This window comes from Hylobates moloch, unplaced genomic scaffold (assembly GCF_009828535.3).
Source record: "Hylobates moloch isolate HMO894 unplaced genomic scaffold, HMol_V3 SCAFFOLD_19, whole genome shotgun sequence".
NCBI lineage: Eukaryota > Metazoa > Chordata > Mammalia > Primates > Hylobatidae > Hylobates > Hylobates moloch.
Window position 1 is genome coordinate 6,818,470 of NW_026652294.1, and position 14,811 is coordinate 6,833,280.

The following is a 14,811-nucleotide window of genomic DNA, read 5'->3' on the forward strand; positions in this document are numbered from 1 at the left end:
ACTAAAAGTGTATAATTGGATTGTTTGGAGCACAAAGGATAAGTGCTTGAGGGACTGGATACTCTATTTTCCATGATGTGCTTATTTCACATTGCATGCCTGTCTCAAAACAACTCATGTACTCCACATATATATACACTTATTATGTACCCACAAAAATTAAAAATAAACAAAATTATAAATCACAATGGGATGCTCAATCACATCCAAGAGATTGGCAAAAATATATGTGTGACAATATCAAGTGAGGATGGTGTGTGTTGAAATCCTTACCATACTGCCCTGGAACATTGAGAAACTGGTACAATCACTTTGAGAGTGATTCGGTTGTGCCTGATAAAACTGAGGATGTGCCTTCTCTCTGCTCCAGCAATTGCACTCTGAGTAGATGCCCAAGCAAAGTTGTTGCATGCATGCAGCAGGGATGCACACAAGTAATTTCAGTGCGGCACTATTTATTTATTTATTTATTTTGAGACGGAGTCTCACTCTGTCGCCCAGGCTGGAGTGCAGTGGCACGACCTCGGCTCACTGCAAGCTCCGCCTCCCGGGTTCACACCACTCTCCTGCCTCAGCCTCCGGAGTAGCTGGGACTCCAGGCGCCCGCCACCACGCCCAGCTAATGTTTTTCTATTTTTTTAGTAGAGACGGGGTTTCACCGTGTTAGCCAGGATGCTCTCGATCTCCTGACCTCGTGATCCGCCCGCCTCGGCCTCCCAAAGTGCTGGGATTACAGGCTTGAGTCATCGCGCCCGGCCAATTTTTTGTATTTTTAGTAGAGACGGGGTTTCACCGTGTTAGCCAGGATGGTCTCAATCTCCTGACCTCGTGATCCGCCCACCTCGGCCTCCCAAAGTGCTGGGAGTACAGGCGTGAGACACTGCGCCCGGCCTCAGCACTGTTTATAAAGGCCAAAAGCAAAACCCCAAATTCCCCAAAGCAAAAGCAAAACCAAACCAAATAAAAGCAACCTAAATGACCACCAACAGTGTATCCAAATCAAATGTGACAGAATGCGTTGTACTCCTAACACAAAAGACTGTACTTCCGGGAAAGAGGAATCAACTGCCCCGTTGTTGACGAGCCTCTCAAACTTGTTATTGAGTATAAAGACGAGTTGCACAAGAGTTCATACCATTTAAAATATTTATGTAAAGTGGGGAGTAAAGAAACAGAGTTATATGCTGTTTAGGAATATATGCATATATTGTAAAAGAATTTTTAAAAATGCATTATAATGGTGAACATAGGAATCTGCAAAGTGCTTACCACTGGGAGGACAGGAGTGTGGGGAAAAGCCATCAAGAAGGGGTACATGAATAATGAAAAATCTATGGTTAATTTTTTTTTGGTGGGGGGGACAGAGTCTCGCTCTGTCACCCAGGCTGGAGTGCAATGGGGCTATCTCAGCTCATTGCAATCTCCACCTACCGGGTTCAAGTGATTTTCCTACCTCAGCCTCCTGAGTAGCTGTAGCTGAGATTACAGGCGTGCACCACCATGCCTGGCTAATTTTTTTTTTTTTTTTTTTTGAGACGGAGTCTTGCTCTGTCGTCCAGGCTGGAGTGCAGTGGCGCGATCTTGGCTCACTGCAACCTCCACCTCCCGGGTTCACGCCATTCTCCTGCCTCAGCCTCCTGAGTAGCTGGGACTTTAGGCACCCGCCACCACACTCAGCTAACGTTTTTGTATTTTTTTAGTAGAGACGGGGTTTCACCGTGTTAGCCAGGATGGTCTCGATCTCCTGACCTCGTGATCCGCCCGCCTCGGCCTCCCAAAGTGCTGGGATTACAGGCTTGAGTCAACGTGCCCGGCCAATTTTTTGTATTTTTAGTAGAGACGGGGTTTCACCATGTTAGCCAGGATGGTCTCAATCTCCTGACCTCGTGATCCGCCCGCCTCAGCCTCCCAAAGTGTTGGGATTACAGGCGTGAGCCACCAGACCCGGCCAATTTTTGTATTTTTAGTTAGAGATGGGGTTTCGCCATGTTGGCCAGGCTGGTCTCAAACTCCTGACCTCAAGTGATCCGCCCGCCTCTGCCTCCCAAAGTGCTGGGATTACAGGTGTGAGCCACCACCCCGGGCCTATGGTTAATGTTTTATTTCTTGGGGAGGTGGGGTGGAAACATGGGTGTTCATTATATTACTCTTTTACCTTTCTTATGTCCAAAATACTTTGTAGTATTTTAAAGTTCCACTAAAGAAGAAATCAGAGCTAACTGTAGCTCCACTGCTAGTGTGTAAATAAAGCATCCCTACCATTTACTCAAGTTAACACATTTGCATTCCTTCTACTCAAAGGGTTGAGTGTCTTAATTCCTCTGGGAAGTAGATGTACTAATCGCTATGAATGCCAAAGAGCTAGCATTTATTACAATAATTCTCAAAATCGAGCTTGCACCAGAATTACCTGGAGAGCTTCACATGGCACAGACTCCTGGGCCCAACTCAGAGATTTTTATTCAGTGGAGGAAAGGTGCCCAGTAATTTGCACTTCTTTTTTTTTTTTTTGAGACGGAGTCTCGCTCTGTTGCCCAGGCTGGAGTGCAGTGGCGCGATCTCTGCTCACTGCAAGCTCCGCCTCCCAGGTTCAGGCCATTTTCCTGCCTCAGCCTCCCGAGTAGCTGGGACTACAGGCGCCCGCCACCACGCCCGGCTAATTTTTTGTATTTTTAGTAGAGACGGGGTTTCACCGGGTTAGCCAGGATGGTCTCGATCTCCTGACCTTGTGACCCACCCACCTCAGTCTCCCAAAATGCTGGGATTACAGGCGTGAGCCACTGCGCCCGGCCTTTTTTTTTTTTTTTGAGATGGAGTCTCGCTCTGTCGCCCAGGCTGGAGTGCAGTGGCACTGCTCACTGCAAGCTCTGCCTCCTGGGTTCAGGCCATTCTCCTGCCTCAGCCTCCCCAGTAGCTGGGACTACAGGCGCCCGCCACCACGCCCTGCTAATTTTTTTTGTATTTTTAGTAGAGACGGGGTTTCACCGTGTTAGTAATTTGCACTTCTAACAAGTTGCCAGCCCATGGACTATGCTCTGAGAGGCACTGACATGCACTGTGCTAAGCACTATAAAATCATTAGTTTATTTCATTTCCATGATAATTCTGATAATTTATTGGGACACATATAAATGAGAAAACCTGTTTCCCAGATGAGAAAACCTGTTTCCCAGATGAGAAAACTGAGGCCCAGAGAGATAAGAGTATATGCTGAGTTTGTATGGCAGAAATACAAACCTAGATTCCAATCCAGGTGGGCTCTAAATAGCTCAGTCTGGAGCCATTAAGCTTTACTTACTGTTTCCCAAAATAGTCCAAAGCAAGCCTGGACGCTGAGTCATACCTGGATCAACGATCTCATGTTTGCAAAGTGCGTGTCCATGGCGCCTCCGTGGGGGAAGTTCTGGTTCATCCTCTTCATGAGCTCCGTGAAGCAGCTGAAGGCAAGGGCCTCTGAGAAAGCATCACAGAACAGTCAGATGCCCCGCTGCCCAAGTGAAGTGGCTTGGATGTTTGTCCTCTCCAAATCTCATGTTGAAATATGACCTCCAATGTTGGGGGTGGACCTTTTTTGTATTTTTAGTAGAGAGGGAGTTTCACCGTGTTAGCCAGGATGGTCTCAAATCTCCTGACCTTGTGATCCACCCGCCTCAGCCTCCCAAAGTGCTGGGATTACAGGCGTCAGCCAACGCGCCTGGCCTAAAAGGCTTTTAGTTCTGGTCTGGTCTGGTCTGGTCTGGTCTAGTCTAGTCATCTAGTCTAGTCTAGTCTAGTCTATAGTCTAGTCTAGTCTAGACTTTGAGATGGAGTCTCGCTCTATTGCCCAGGCTGGAGTGCACTGGTGCAATCTTGGCTTACTGCAAGCTCCGCCTCCCGCGTTCACGCCATTCTCCTGCCTCAGCCTCCCGAGTAGCTGGGACTACAGGCACCCATCACCACGCCCGACTAATTTTTTTGTCTTTTTAGTAGAGACGGGGTTTCACCATGTTAGCCAGAATGGTCTCGATCTCCTGACCTTGTGATCCGCCTGCCTCGGCCTCTCAAAGTGCTGGGATTATAGGCATGAGCCACCACGCCCAGAGACCTTGATAGTTTTGAGGCGTACTGATCAGGTATTTTTGCAGGATGCTGCACTATTAGTAATGGAATTTATCTGATGCCTTTCTCATGGTAAGACTGGGCTATGGGTTATCGAGAGGAAAACCACAGAGGTAAAGGGCCAGTTTAATCACATCATAAGGGTATGTACTATCAACATGATTTATGACTGCTGATGTTGGCCATGGTCACCTGGCTGAGGTCGTGTTTGTCAGGTTTCTCATCCCGTCACTGCCTTCCATACTGCACTTTTTGGAAACAAGTCACTATGTGCAGTCCGTGTCTAAAGTGTAGGTAGTTGGCCAGGCGTGGTAGTTCATGCCTGTAATCCCAGCTACTCGGGAGGCTGAGGGAGGAGAATTGCTTGAACCTGGGAGGCAGAGATTGCAGTGAGCTGAGATGGCACCATTGCACTCCAGCTTGGGCAACAAGAGTGAAACTCCGTCTCAAAAAAAAAAAAGTGGGGAATTATGCTCCCCATTTATTATGTATTTTATTTATTTAATTAATTTTTGAGACAGGGTCTCATTCTGTCACGCAGGCTGGAGTGCAGTGGCACAATCACGGCTCACTACAGCCTCGACCTTGGCAGCCTCAAGTGATCCTCCTGCCTCAGCCTCCTGAGTAGCTGGGACCACAGGTGTCTGCCAACACACCTGGCTAATTTTTCTATTTTTTGTAGAGATGACGTTTCACCATGTTGCCCAGGCTAGTCACGATCTGCCCACCTCAGCCTCCCAAAGTGCTGAGGTTACAGGCTGAGCCACCACGCCTCGCCTGTTTATTTTATTTATTTATTTTGTCACCAAGGCTGGAGTGCAGTGGCACGATCCTGGCTGACTGCAACCTCCGCCTCCCAGGTTCAAGTGTTTCTCCTGCCGCAGCCTCCCGTGTAGCTGGAATTACAAGTGCCCACCACAATGCCTGGCTAACTTTTGTATTTTTAGTAGAAATGGGCTTTCACCATGTTGGCTAGGCTGGTTTCGAACTCCTGACCTCAAGTGATCCACCTGCCTCGGCCTCCCAAAGTGCTGGGATTACAGGTGTGAGCTACTGGGCCTGGACTTACTTATTACATTTTAGAGACAGAGTCTTGCTGTCCCCCAGGCTTGGAATGCAGTGGCATGATCATAGCTCACTGCAATCTCCAACTCCTGAGGCTCAAGCAATCCTCCTGTCTTAGCCTCCTGAGTAGCTGGGACTGCAGGTGTGCACCACCACGCTCAGCTAATTTTTAAATTTGTTTGTAGAGATGGAGTCTCACTATGTTGCTCAGGCTGGTCTCGAACTCCTGATCTCAAGCAATCCTCCTGCCTCGGCCTCCCAAAGTGCTAGGATTATAGGTGTGAGCCATTGCACCCAGCCCCCATTTTTTTAAACAGGTTTATTGAGATTCTCATATAAAAGTCACCCTTTAAATGTACCATTTAGTGGTTTTAGTACATTCACAATGTTGTGCAATTACGACTATTAGTTCCAGAACATTTCTTCACCCCCCAACTCCAAAATCCCTATATCAATGAAGCAGCAACTTCACATTTCTCTCTCCCCCAAGTCCCTGTCAATGACTAGTCTTTCTGTCTCTATGGATTTGTCTGTTCTGGACATTTCATATAAATGGAATCACACCATTTGTGATCTTTTGTGTCTGGCTTCTTTCACTTAGCATAATGTTTTCAAGGTTCATCCACATTGTAGTTTGCATCAGAACATCATCCTTTTTTTGCCAAATAATATTCCATTGTATGGATATACCACATTTTGTTTATGCATTCATCATTTGATGGACATTTGGACTGTTTCCACTTTTTTGGATATTATGAATAATGCTATTATGAACATATATGTACAGGTATTTGTAGGCACATATATTTTCGTGTTTTTTTTTGTTTGTTTTTTGTTTTGAGATGGAGTCTTGCTCTGTCACCCAGGCTGGAGTGCAGTGGCGCGATCTCGGCTCACTGCAAGCTCCGCCTCCTGGGTTCACACCATTCTCCTGCCTCAGCCTCTCCAAGTAGCTGGGACTACAGGCGCCTGCCACCACGCCCGGCTAATTTTTTGTATTTTTAGTAGAGACGGGGTTTCACCGTGGTCTCGATCTCCTGACCTCGTGATCCACCCGCCTCGGCCTCCCAAAGTGCTAGGATTACAAGCGTGAGCCACCGCGCCCGGCCTTGTAGGCACATATATTTTCAATTCTCTTAGGCATATATCTATGGATGAAATTGCTGGGTCATATGATAACTCTATGTTTATTACTATGAGAAACTGCCAGACTGTTTTTTTAAGTGGCCAAACTGGCTGGGCATGGTCGCTCACGCCTGTAATCCCAGCACTTTGGGAGGCCAAGGTGGGTGGATCACCTGAGGTCAGGAGTTTGAGACCAGCATGGCCAGCATGGTGAAATCCCATCTCTACTAAAAATACAAAAATTAGCCAGATGTGGTGGTGGGTGCCTGTAATCCCAGCTACTTGGGAGGCTGAGGCAGGAGAATTGCTTGAACCCAGGAGGCAGAGGTTGCAGTGAGCTGAGATTGCACCATTGCAGTCCAGCCTGGGTGACAGGATGAGACTCCATCTCAAAATAATAATAATAATAAATAAATAAATAAATAAATAAATAAATAAATAAATAAATAAAGTGGCCAAACTATTTTACAATTCCACCAGCAATGTACGAAGCTTCCAATTTCTCCATGTTCTTATCAACCCGTGATTTTCTATTGTTTTGATTCCAGCCATCCCAGTGTATATGAAGTGGTATCTCACTGTGGTTTTGATTTCCATTTTCCTAGTGAGTGATGTAGAACAGCAGTCCTCAACTTTTTTGTCACCAGACACCAGTTTCCTGGAAGACAATTTTTCCATGGACAGGGAGTGGAGTGGGGGGGATGGTTTCTGGATGAAACTGTTCCACCTCAGATCATCAGGCATTAGATTTGCAGGAGTGCACAACCTAGACCCCTCACATGCACAATTCACAATAGGCTTCGCGCTCCTATGAGAATTTAATGCCACCGCTGATACAACAGGAGGTGGGAGGTGGAGCTCAGGCTGTAATGCTCACTAGCCTACTGCTCACCTCCTGCTGTGTGGCAAGGTTCCTGTCTGTGGCACGGGGCTTGGGGCCCCGATGTAGAGCATCTTTTAATGTGCTTATTGGCCATTTGCATATTGTCCATTTGCATATCTTCAATTCTATTGAGAAATGTCTATTCAAATCCCTCACCCACTTTAATCAGGTTGTCTTTTTTTTTTTTGAGATGGAGTCTCACTCTGTCGCCCAGGCTGGAGTGCAGTGGCACGATCTCAGCTCACTGCAAGCTCCCCTTCCCGGGTTCACGCCATTCTCCTGCCTCAGCCTCCCTAGTAGCTGGGACTACAGGCGCCTGCCACCATGCCCAGCTAATTTTTTGTATTTTTAGTAGAGACAGGGTTTCACTATGTTAGTCAGGATGGTCTCGATCTCCTGACCTCGTGATCTGCCCGCCTCAGCCTCCCAAAGTGCTGGGATTACAGGCATGAGCCACCGCGCCTGGCCAGGTTGTCTTTTTATTGTTGAATTGTAAGAGTTGTTTGTATATTTTGGTTACAAGTCCTTTATCACACATACAACTTGCAAATATTTTCTTCTAGTCTTTGGGTTCTTTTCACTTTCTTGATGGTTCTTTGAAGCACAAAAGTTTTTAATTTTGATGAAGTCTAATTTGCCTATTTTTTCTTTCTTTATGTTTTTGGTGTCATATCTATAAAAAATTCCCTAGCCCAAGGTGACAAAGATTTACTCCTGTTTTAAGTTTTACAGTTTTGGTTCTTACATTTAGGTCTATGATCCATTTTGAGTTAGTTTGTTGTATGTAGGGTGAGGTAAGGGTTCAACTTCAATCTTTTGCATATGCATGTTCAGTAGTTCTTGCACTATATGTTGAGAGGACGGTTTTTCCTCACTGAGTTGAATTGTCTTAGTACCTCTGTCAAAACCAATTGACCATCAATGTAAGGGCTTACTTATGGACTCTCAATTCTATTCCATTGATCTACATGTTGATCCTTACAGAAATACCACTATTTTAAGTATCTTTGTAGTAGGTTTTGAAATCAGGTACTGTGAGTCCTGCAACATCTCCTTTTTTTTTTTTTTTGAGACGGAGTCTTGTTCTGTCACCCAGGCTGGAGTGCAGTGGCGCGATCTCAGTTCACTTCAAGCTCCGCCTTCTGGGTTCACGCCATTTTCCTGCCTCAGCCTCCCGAGTAGCTGGGACTACAGGTGCCTGCCACTGCGCCCGGCTAATTTTTTGTATTTTTAGTAGAGATGGGGTTTCACCATGGTCTCGATCTCCTGACCTCGTGATCTGCCCGCCTCAGCCTCCCAAAGTGCTGGGATTACAGGCGTGAGCCACCATGCCCGGCCAACATCTCCTTTTAAAAATTGTTTTGGCTATTCTAAATCCCTTGAATTTCCATATCAATTTTAGGGTCAGCTTGTTAATGTTTGCAAACAAACAAACAAACAAACAAACGAACAAAGACAGCTGGGATTTTTGACAGAGATTGCACTGACTTTACAGATCATTGGAGAGCATTGCTACCTTAACAACACTAAGTCTTCCAATCCATGAATATGAGATATCTTTCCGTTTATTTTGGTTTTTAAAAGTTATTTCAACAATGTCTTGTAGTTTTCAATGAACAAATCCTGCATTTCTGTTAAGTTTACTCATAGGTATTGTATGTATATATGTATGTATGTATTTATTTATTTATTTGAGGTGGAGTTTTGCTCTTGTCACCCAGGCTGAGTGTAATGGCACAATTTCAGCTCACTGCAAACTCCACCTCCTGAGTAGCTGGGATTACAGGCGCCTGCCACCATGCCCGGCTAATTTTTGTATTTTTAGTAGAGACGGGGTTTCACCATGTTGGCCAGGCTGGTCTCGAACTCCTGACCTCAGGTGATCCACCCACCTCAGGCTCCCAAAGTGATGGGATTACAGGCGTGATCCACCATGCCCAGCCTATTTATTTTTTATTTTACTTTTTGAGATGGAGTCTCACTCTGTCGCCCAGGCTGGAGTGCAGTGGTGCAATCTCAGCTCACTGCAACCTCTGCCTCCCAGGTTCAAGTGATTCTCCTGCTTCAGCCTCCCGAGTAACTGGAATTAGAGGCATGCACCACCACGCCTGGCTATTTTAAAAGAAATTTTTTTTTTTTTTTTTTTTTTTTTTTTTAGTAGAGACTGGGTATCACCATGTTGGCCAGGCTGGTCTCAAACTACTGACCTCAGATGATCCACCTGCCTTGGCCTCCTGAAGTGCTGGGATTACAGGCATGAGCCACTGCACCCAGCCAGTATTGTATTTTTCTAGATGCTATTGCAAATAAAATTGTTCTCCTAATTTCATTTTGGGATTGGTAATTTCAAGTGTATGGAAATACAAGAGACTTTTGTTTATTGATCTTGTATCCTACAACCTTGATACACTTACCAGTTCTAATTTGTTTATTCCTTAAGACCTTCTATATGCAAAATCACATCATCTGTGAACAAAGATAGTTTTACTTTCTTTCCAATCTGAATTACTTTTATTTCTTTTTCTTTCTTAATTGCCCTGGCTAGAAGCTTTGGTGGCAAAAGTAGACATACTTGTCCTGTTCCTGCTTTTAGGGAGGAAGTGTTCAGTTTTTCACCATTGAGTATGTTGATATTTGTGAGTTTTCCATAGATACCCTCTATTGTGTTTAGTTCCCTTTTATTCCTAGTTTGTTGAATGTTTTTATTATGAAAGGGTGTTGGATTTTGTTGTGTTTTTCTGTGTCAACTGATATGATTGTGTGGGTTATTCCCTTTATTTTAGTAATGTGGTGAATTAAATTGATTGATTTTTGCATGTCAAACCAACCTTGCATTCTGGAGATAAGCCCTACTTGGTCATGGTGTATACTCTTTTTTATATCTTGGTGAATTAAGTTTATTGGTATTTTGTTGAGGATTTATGCATTTGTATTCATGAAGGATATTGGTGTGTAGTTTTCTTGTTATGTCTTTGTCTGTTACTGGTATCCAGGTGCCAATGAGACACCCAGTCCTCATATGAGGTCTGGCTTTATTGAATGAGTTAAGAAGCATTCCTTCCTTTTCTACATTTTTGAAGAGTTCGTGAAGAATTGGCATTAATTCTTCTTTAAATGTTTCATAGAACTCACCAGTGAAGCCGTCTGGGTTTGTTTTTTGTTTTTGTTTGTTTGTTCTCATTCATACTCATACAATCAGTGGTTAGCAAAGGCCTGTCTGGGTGTTGAGTATGGGGCACCATGGAATATAAGGACTTTTTTATTTCACTAGGATCTTGATGTGTTCACCAGACAGGCCTTCGGAGCACCTGGCTGGAGCCACATTCCATAGAGACACAAAGTGAGATTAACCCCTCTGCCATGCAGTGGAAAGGAAATGCACCCCCAGCCCTGGGGCAGTAAAGACACACTCACCATCATCCAGAATGACCAGCAGTGGAGCCAGAAGATCACACATGCCCTGGACATAGCCGATCTCAATGTGCTGCCAGATGTAGCTAGAAGAGACACAAGGGGCCAATGATGGCAGCCACGGTCTGCCTCTCCAACCCACTCCACCTTCCGCTCCTCCTGCTTTGGTCCCCAATCCCTCACCTGGAACCCTCCCTCAGCCTCCTGCCTGCATCCCCATCCCCGATCTCTCTCTTCAAACATCCTATGTGCAGCCACCAGGATGACCTCCCTAAAGGCCAACTCAGGAGGCCTCTTCAGGCTTAAAACTTGCACAAGCACCCTGCTGTCTGATGGGATGTTATCCAAACTCCTTTACTGGGGGTACAAGGAGTAATGGCCTCCTCCCAACTCATCTTCAGAGCCTCAAACATCGCTTCCCACTGTCTTCCTCTCCAGCTACATTGACATATTCACTTCGCACAAAAAAATCACAAATTTATGTTTCTGTATTTTTGCCCTACAGCTCCCTTTGTCAGGAATTGCAATCTGTCCCTTACTAATAACAGCTTATATTTACTGAGCACTTACTGTATACTCAACCCACTATTTTCTTTTTATCTTTTTTCTTTTTTTTTTTTTGAGACAGAGTCTTGCTCTGTCGCCCAGGCTGGAGTGCAGTGGCATGATCTCTGCTCACTGCAAGCTCCGCCTCCTGGGTTCACAACATTCTCCAGCCTCAGCCTCCGGAGTAGCTGGGACTGCAGGCACCCGCCACCACAACTGGTTATTTTTTTTGTATTTTTAGTAGAGGCAGGGTTTCACCGTGTTAGCCAGGATGGTCTCGATCTCCTGACCTCATGATCCGCCTGTCTCGGCCTCCCAAAGTGCTGGGATTACAGGCGTGAGCCACTGTGCCCGGCCTCTCAACCCACTATTTTCAAAATAGTCATGTGAAACATGGACTATCCATTTCACAGGCATGAGCCATTGCACCCAGCCTGAATGTACATATTTTTTAAATGTACATTTAAAAAATGTACATGGATTATCCCATTTCACAGATGAGGGGACTGAAGCATAGACAGGTAAATGACATGTCCCAAATCATACACCTAATAATAAGTGGCAGAGGCAGTACTTGAACCTAGAAGGCCTTACTCAAGGATATATGATCTTAGCCTCTATGCTAAATGGTTTCTTTAGTTTTCTTTTTCTTTTCCTTTTGAGACAGAGTTTTGCTCTTGTTGCCCATGCTGTAGTGCAATGGCGCAATCTTGGCTCACTGCAACCTCCACCTCCCCGGTTCAAGCAATTCCCCTGCCTCAGCCTCCCAAGTAGCTGGGATTACAGGTGTGTGCCACCACGCCTGGCTAATTTTTGTATTTTTAGTAGAGGCAGGGTTTCGCCATGTTGGCCAGGCTGGTCTCGAACTCCTGACCTCACGTGATCCGCCCACCTCGACCTCCCATGAACCGCTGTGCCCGGCCTATGGTTTCTTTAGTTTTCTTAACTTTGTCAAAATCCATCTCAAAAGGTCACCACCTCTGTGAAGTCTTCCATGATTTCTCCCTATGCCTTAACCAGGGAGAAGTCAGTTCATTTTTACTTCTTCCCGGCATTTTTTTCATTTTAACGTAACACTTGTCAGACTATATCATAGTTTAAAACATTTTAAAAATATGTACATTCAAGCTGAGTGTGATGGCTCATGACTATAATCCTAGCACTTGGGAGGCCAAGGCAGGTGGATTGCCTGAGCTCAGGAGTTCGAGACCTGGGCAACATGGTGAAACCCCATCTCTACTACAATACAAAAAATTAGCCGGGCCTGGCAGCGTGCGCCTATAGTCCCAGCTACTCGGGAGGCTGAGGTAGGAGAATTGCTTGAACCCAGGGGGCGGAGGTTGCAGTGAGCCAAGATCGCACCACTGTACTCCAGCCTGGGCAACAGAGCGAGACTCCATCTCCATTAAAAAAAAAAAAAAGTACATTCATATTATGTTATACAATATACAATCAATTAGATATTACTAAATTGTTAGCAGTCATTAATTCTGAGTGAGTGGCACTGATGGGCAGAGATGAAGGGAGAAGTTTCTCTTTCTATCTTATGAACTTCTAATTTCTTTGATTTAGATTTTTGTTTTGTTTTGAGACAGGGTCTCATTCTGTTGCCCAGGCTGGAGTGCAGTGGTGTGATCACAGTTCATTGCTGCCTCAACCTCCCAGGCTCAAGCCATCCTGCTGCCTCAGCCTCCTAAAGTAGCTATGACTATAGGCGCATACAATCATACCTGGCTAATTTATTAAAACTTTTGCAGAGATGGGGTCTTGTTATGTTGCCCAGACTGGTCTCAAACTCTTGGCCTCAAGCAATCCTCCTGCCTTGGCCTCCCAAAGTGCTAGGATTAGAGTTGTCAGTGATTTAGATTTTTAACAAGCATGGGTTACTTTCATATTTTAAGAAATATCAAGGCCGGGCGCGGTGGCTCACGCCTGTAATCCCAACACTTTGGGAGGCCGAGGCGGGCGGATCACGAGGTCAGGAGATCGAGACCATCCTGGCTAACACAGTGAAACCCCGTCTCTACTAAAAATACAAAAACAAAAAATTAGCCGGGCGAGGTGGCAGGCGCCTGTAGTCCCAGCTACTCGGGAGGCTGAGGCAGGAGAATGGCATGAACCCCGGGGGGGGAACCTGCATTGAGCTGAGATCGTGCCACTGCACTCCAGCCTGGGCGACAGCGAGACTCTGTCTCAAAAAAAAAAAAAAAAAAAAGAAATATCAATAATAATTTTTATTATTTTTATTACTTTTTAAGAGATAGGGTCTTACTCTGTCACCCAGGCTGGAGTACAATGGTGTAATCATAGCTCACTGCAACCCTCTGACCTCTGGGCTCAAGCTATCCTCCTGCCTCCACCTCCCAAGTATGTAGGACTACAAGTGCATGCCACTATGTTCAGCTAAATGTTGAGTTAAAAAAATTATTTTGTAGTGATAGGGTCTCACTATGTTGCCAGGCCAGTCTCTACTTTTTTGAAGTCTGTGAAGAACTCAAGTGGCCTCAAGTGATCCTCCCACGTCAGCTTCCCAAAGTGCTGGGATTACAGGAATAATATCTTTTTAGTGAACAGTAATAACCAGTCTTAGATCTTGGCTTAAAGAAAAACAGAAAAAGGACAGATTCTACAGCCAGAGAGACATGGCTGTGAGTTCCCGCTCAGCCACTGCCCGATGCCCACTCAGCAATGAGGCTCTTCCTGGAGCCTCCACATCGTCACCTATAAAAGGGGTTAATACCTCGTCGGGTTGAGGAATAAGTGAGCGATGATAGTATAGGTCTCAGGACTGTGGCTGGTATACAGTAAGTGCTTAATAAATGTTCTATATTATTGTGGTTAAATTGTCACTGTGGGCTAAGATTCCAGGTGAGTATGATGCCAGCTTCAGAAGGAAATAACTTCTAGGCAGGCCCCCTATGTCCCCCATCTCACCCACCCGCCATCCCCATCCGCTAGATCCCCTTGCTGCCCCCAGCCACCTGCACATGATGTTACGCAGCTTCTCCAAGTTGGCGGACGTGAAGTACCAGTAGTTGCGGTCGCACCTCTGCACATCCTTCTCGATGCGGTGCAGGTTCACCGTGTACAGGTCCAGCAGCTCTGGCTATAGGCCATCGGGGCAGGGGGTAGGGGGAAGAAATGAAAAATTACATCTAAGTCCCCACTGGGAGGCAGCAATCCTATCTCCTCCTCCTAACCCTCTCCTGTTGTCACTGAAAATACATCTCCCACCTGGACCAGCCAGGTGTTTGATTTTGTTTGTTTGTTTTCTGGGAGGGTGTCTTTAATTTGCAGGCTGAAAATTCTCCCTCAGAGAGTTACAACTATAGCTGGAAGTGAACCTCTCTGCTGAAAACTGGACAAGGAGAATGAAGAACTGAACAGAGGTCAAATTCTGGTAACGTACTGGCCTGGCTGCTTGAACAATTACCTTAATTTCAAAATGGCTCAATGATATGGCAAGAAAATAAGACATATTTAAGGACCAAAAACTAACCCAGAAAGGTGAGAAAACACCAAAGCTGGCCCTTGCCTTAAGGAAAGCTGCCAAAGTGGGAAAATTTCAGCTTAGATTTAATTGTTTTATGCTCCACTACTCAAGTTGAAGATCTAATAAGACCTTCCTATAGGAAGGTAGGGCCCTGAAGAGTCACACACTCAGAAAGGGAAAACTAGAAAAA

At 45.4% G+C, this 14,811-nt stretch overlaps 2 protein-coding genes across 3 annotated transcripts in view; one reads left to right on the forward strand and one right to left on the reverse strand.

Moving 5' to 3' along the window:
- Positions 1 to 14,811, forward strand: part of CRYBB2 (crystallin beta B2) — a 679,427-nt gene that overhangs the window by 316,567 nt on the left and 348,049 nt on the right. The window lies entirely within an intron of this gene.
- Positions 1 to 14,811, reverse strand: part of SGSM1 (small G protein signaling modulator 1) — a 121,768-nt gene that overhangs the window by 12,080 nt on the left and 94,877 nt on the right. For both annotated transcript variants that reach the window (XM_032139561.2, XM_032139562.2), the window contains 3 exons: positions 14,110 to 14,234; positions 10,586 to 10,668; positions 3,344 to 3,453 (listed from right to left, as the gene is read on the reverse strand). In XM_032139561.2, the coding sequence (XP_031995452.1) occupies positions 3,344 to 3,453; positions 10,586 to 10,668; positions 14,110 to 14,234 (318 nt within the window). The remainder of the gene's footprint in view (positions 1 to 3,343; positions 3,454 to 10,585; positions 10,669 to 14,109; positions 14,235 to 14,811) is intronic.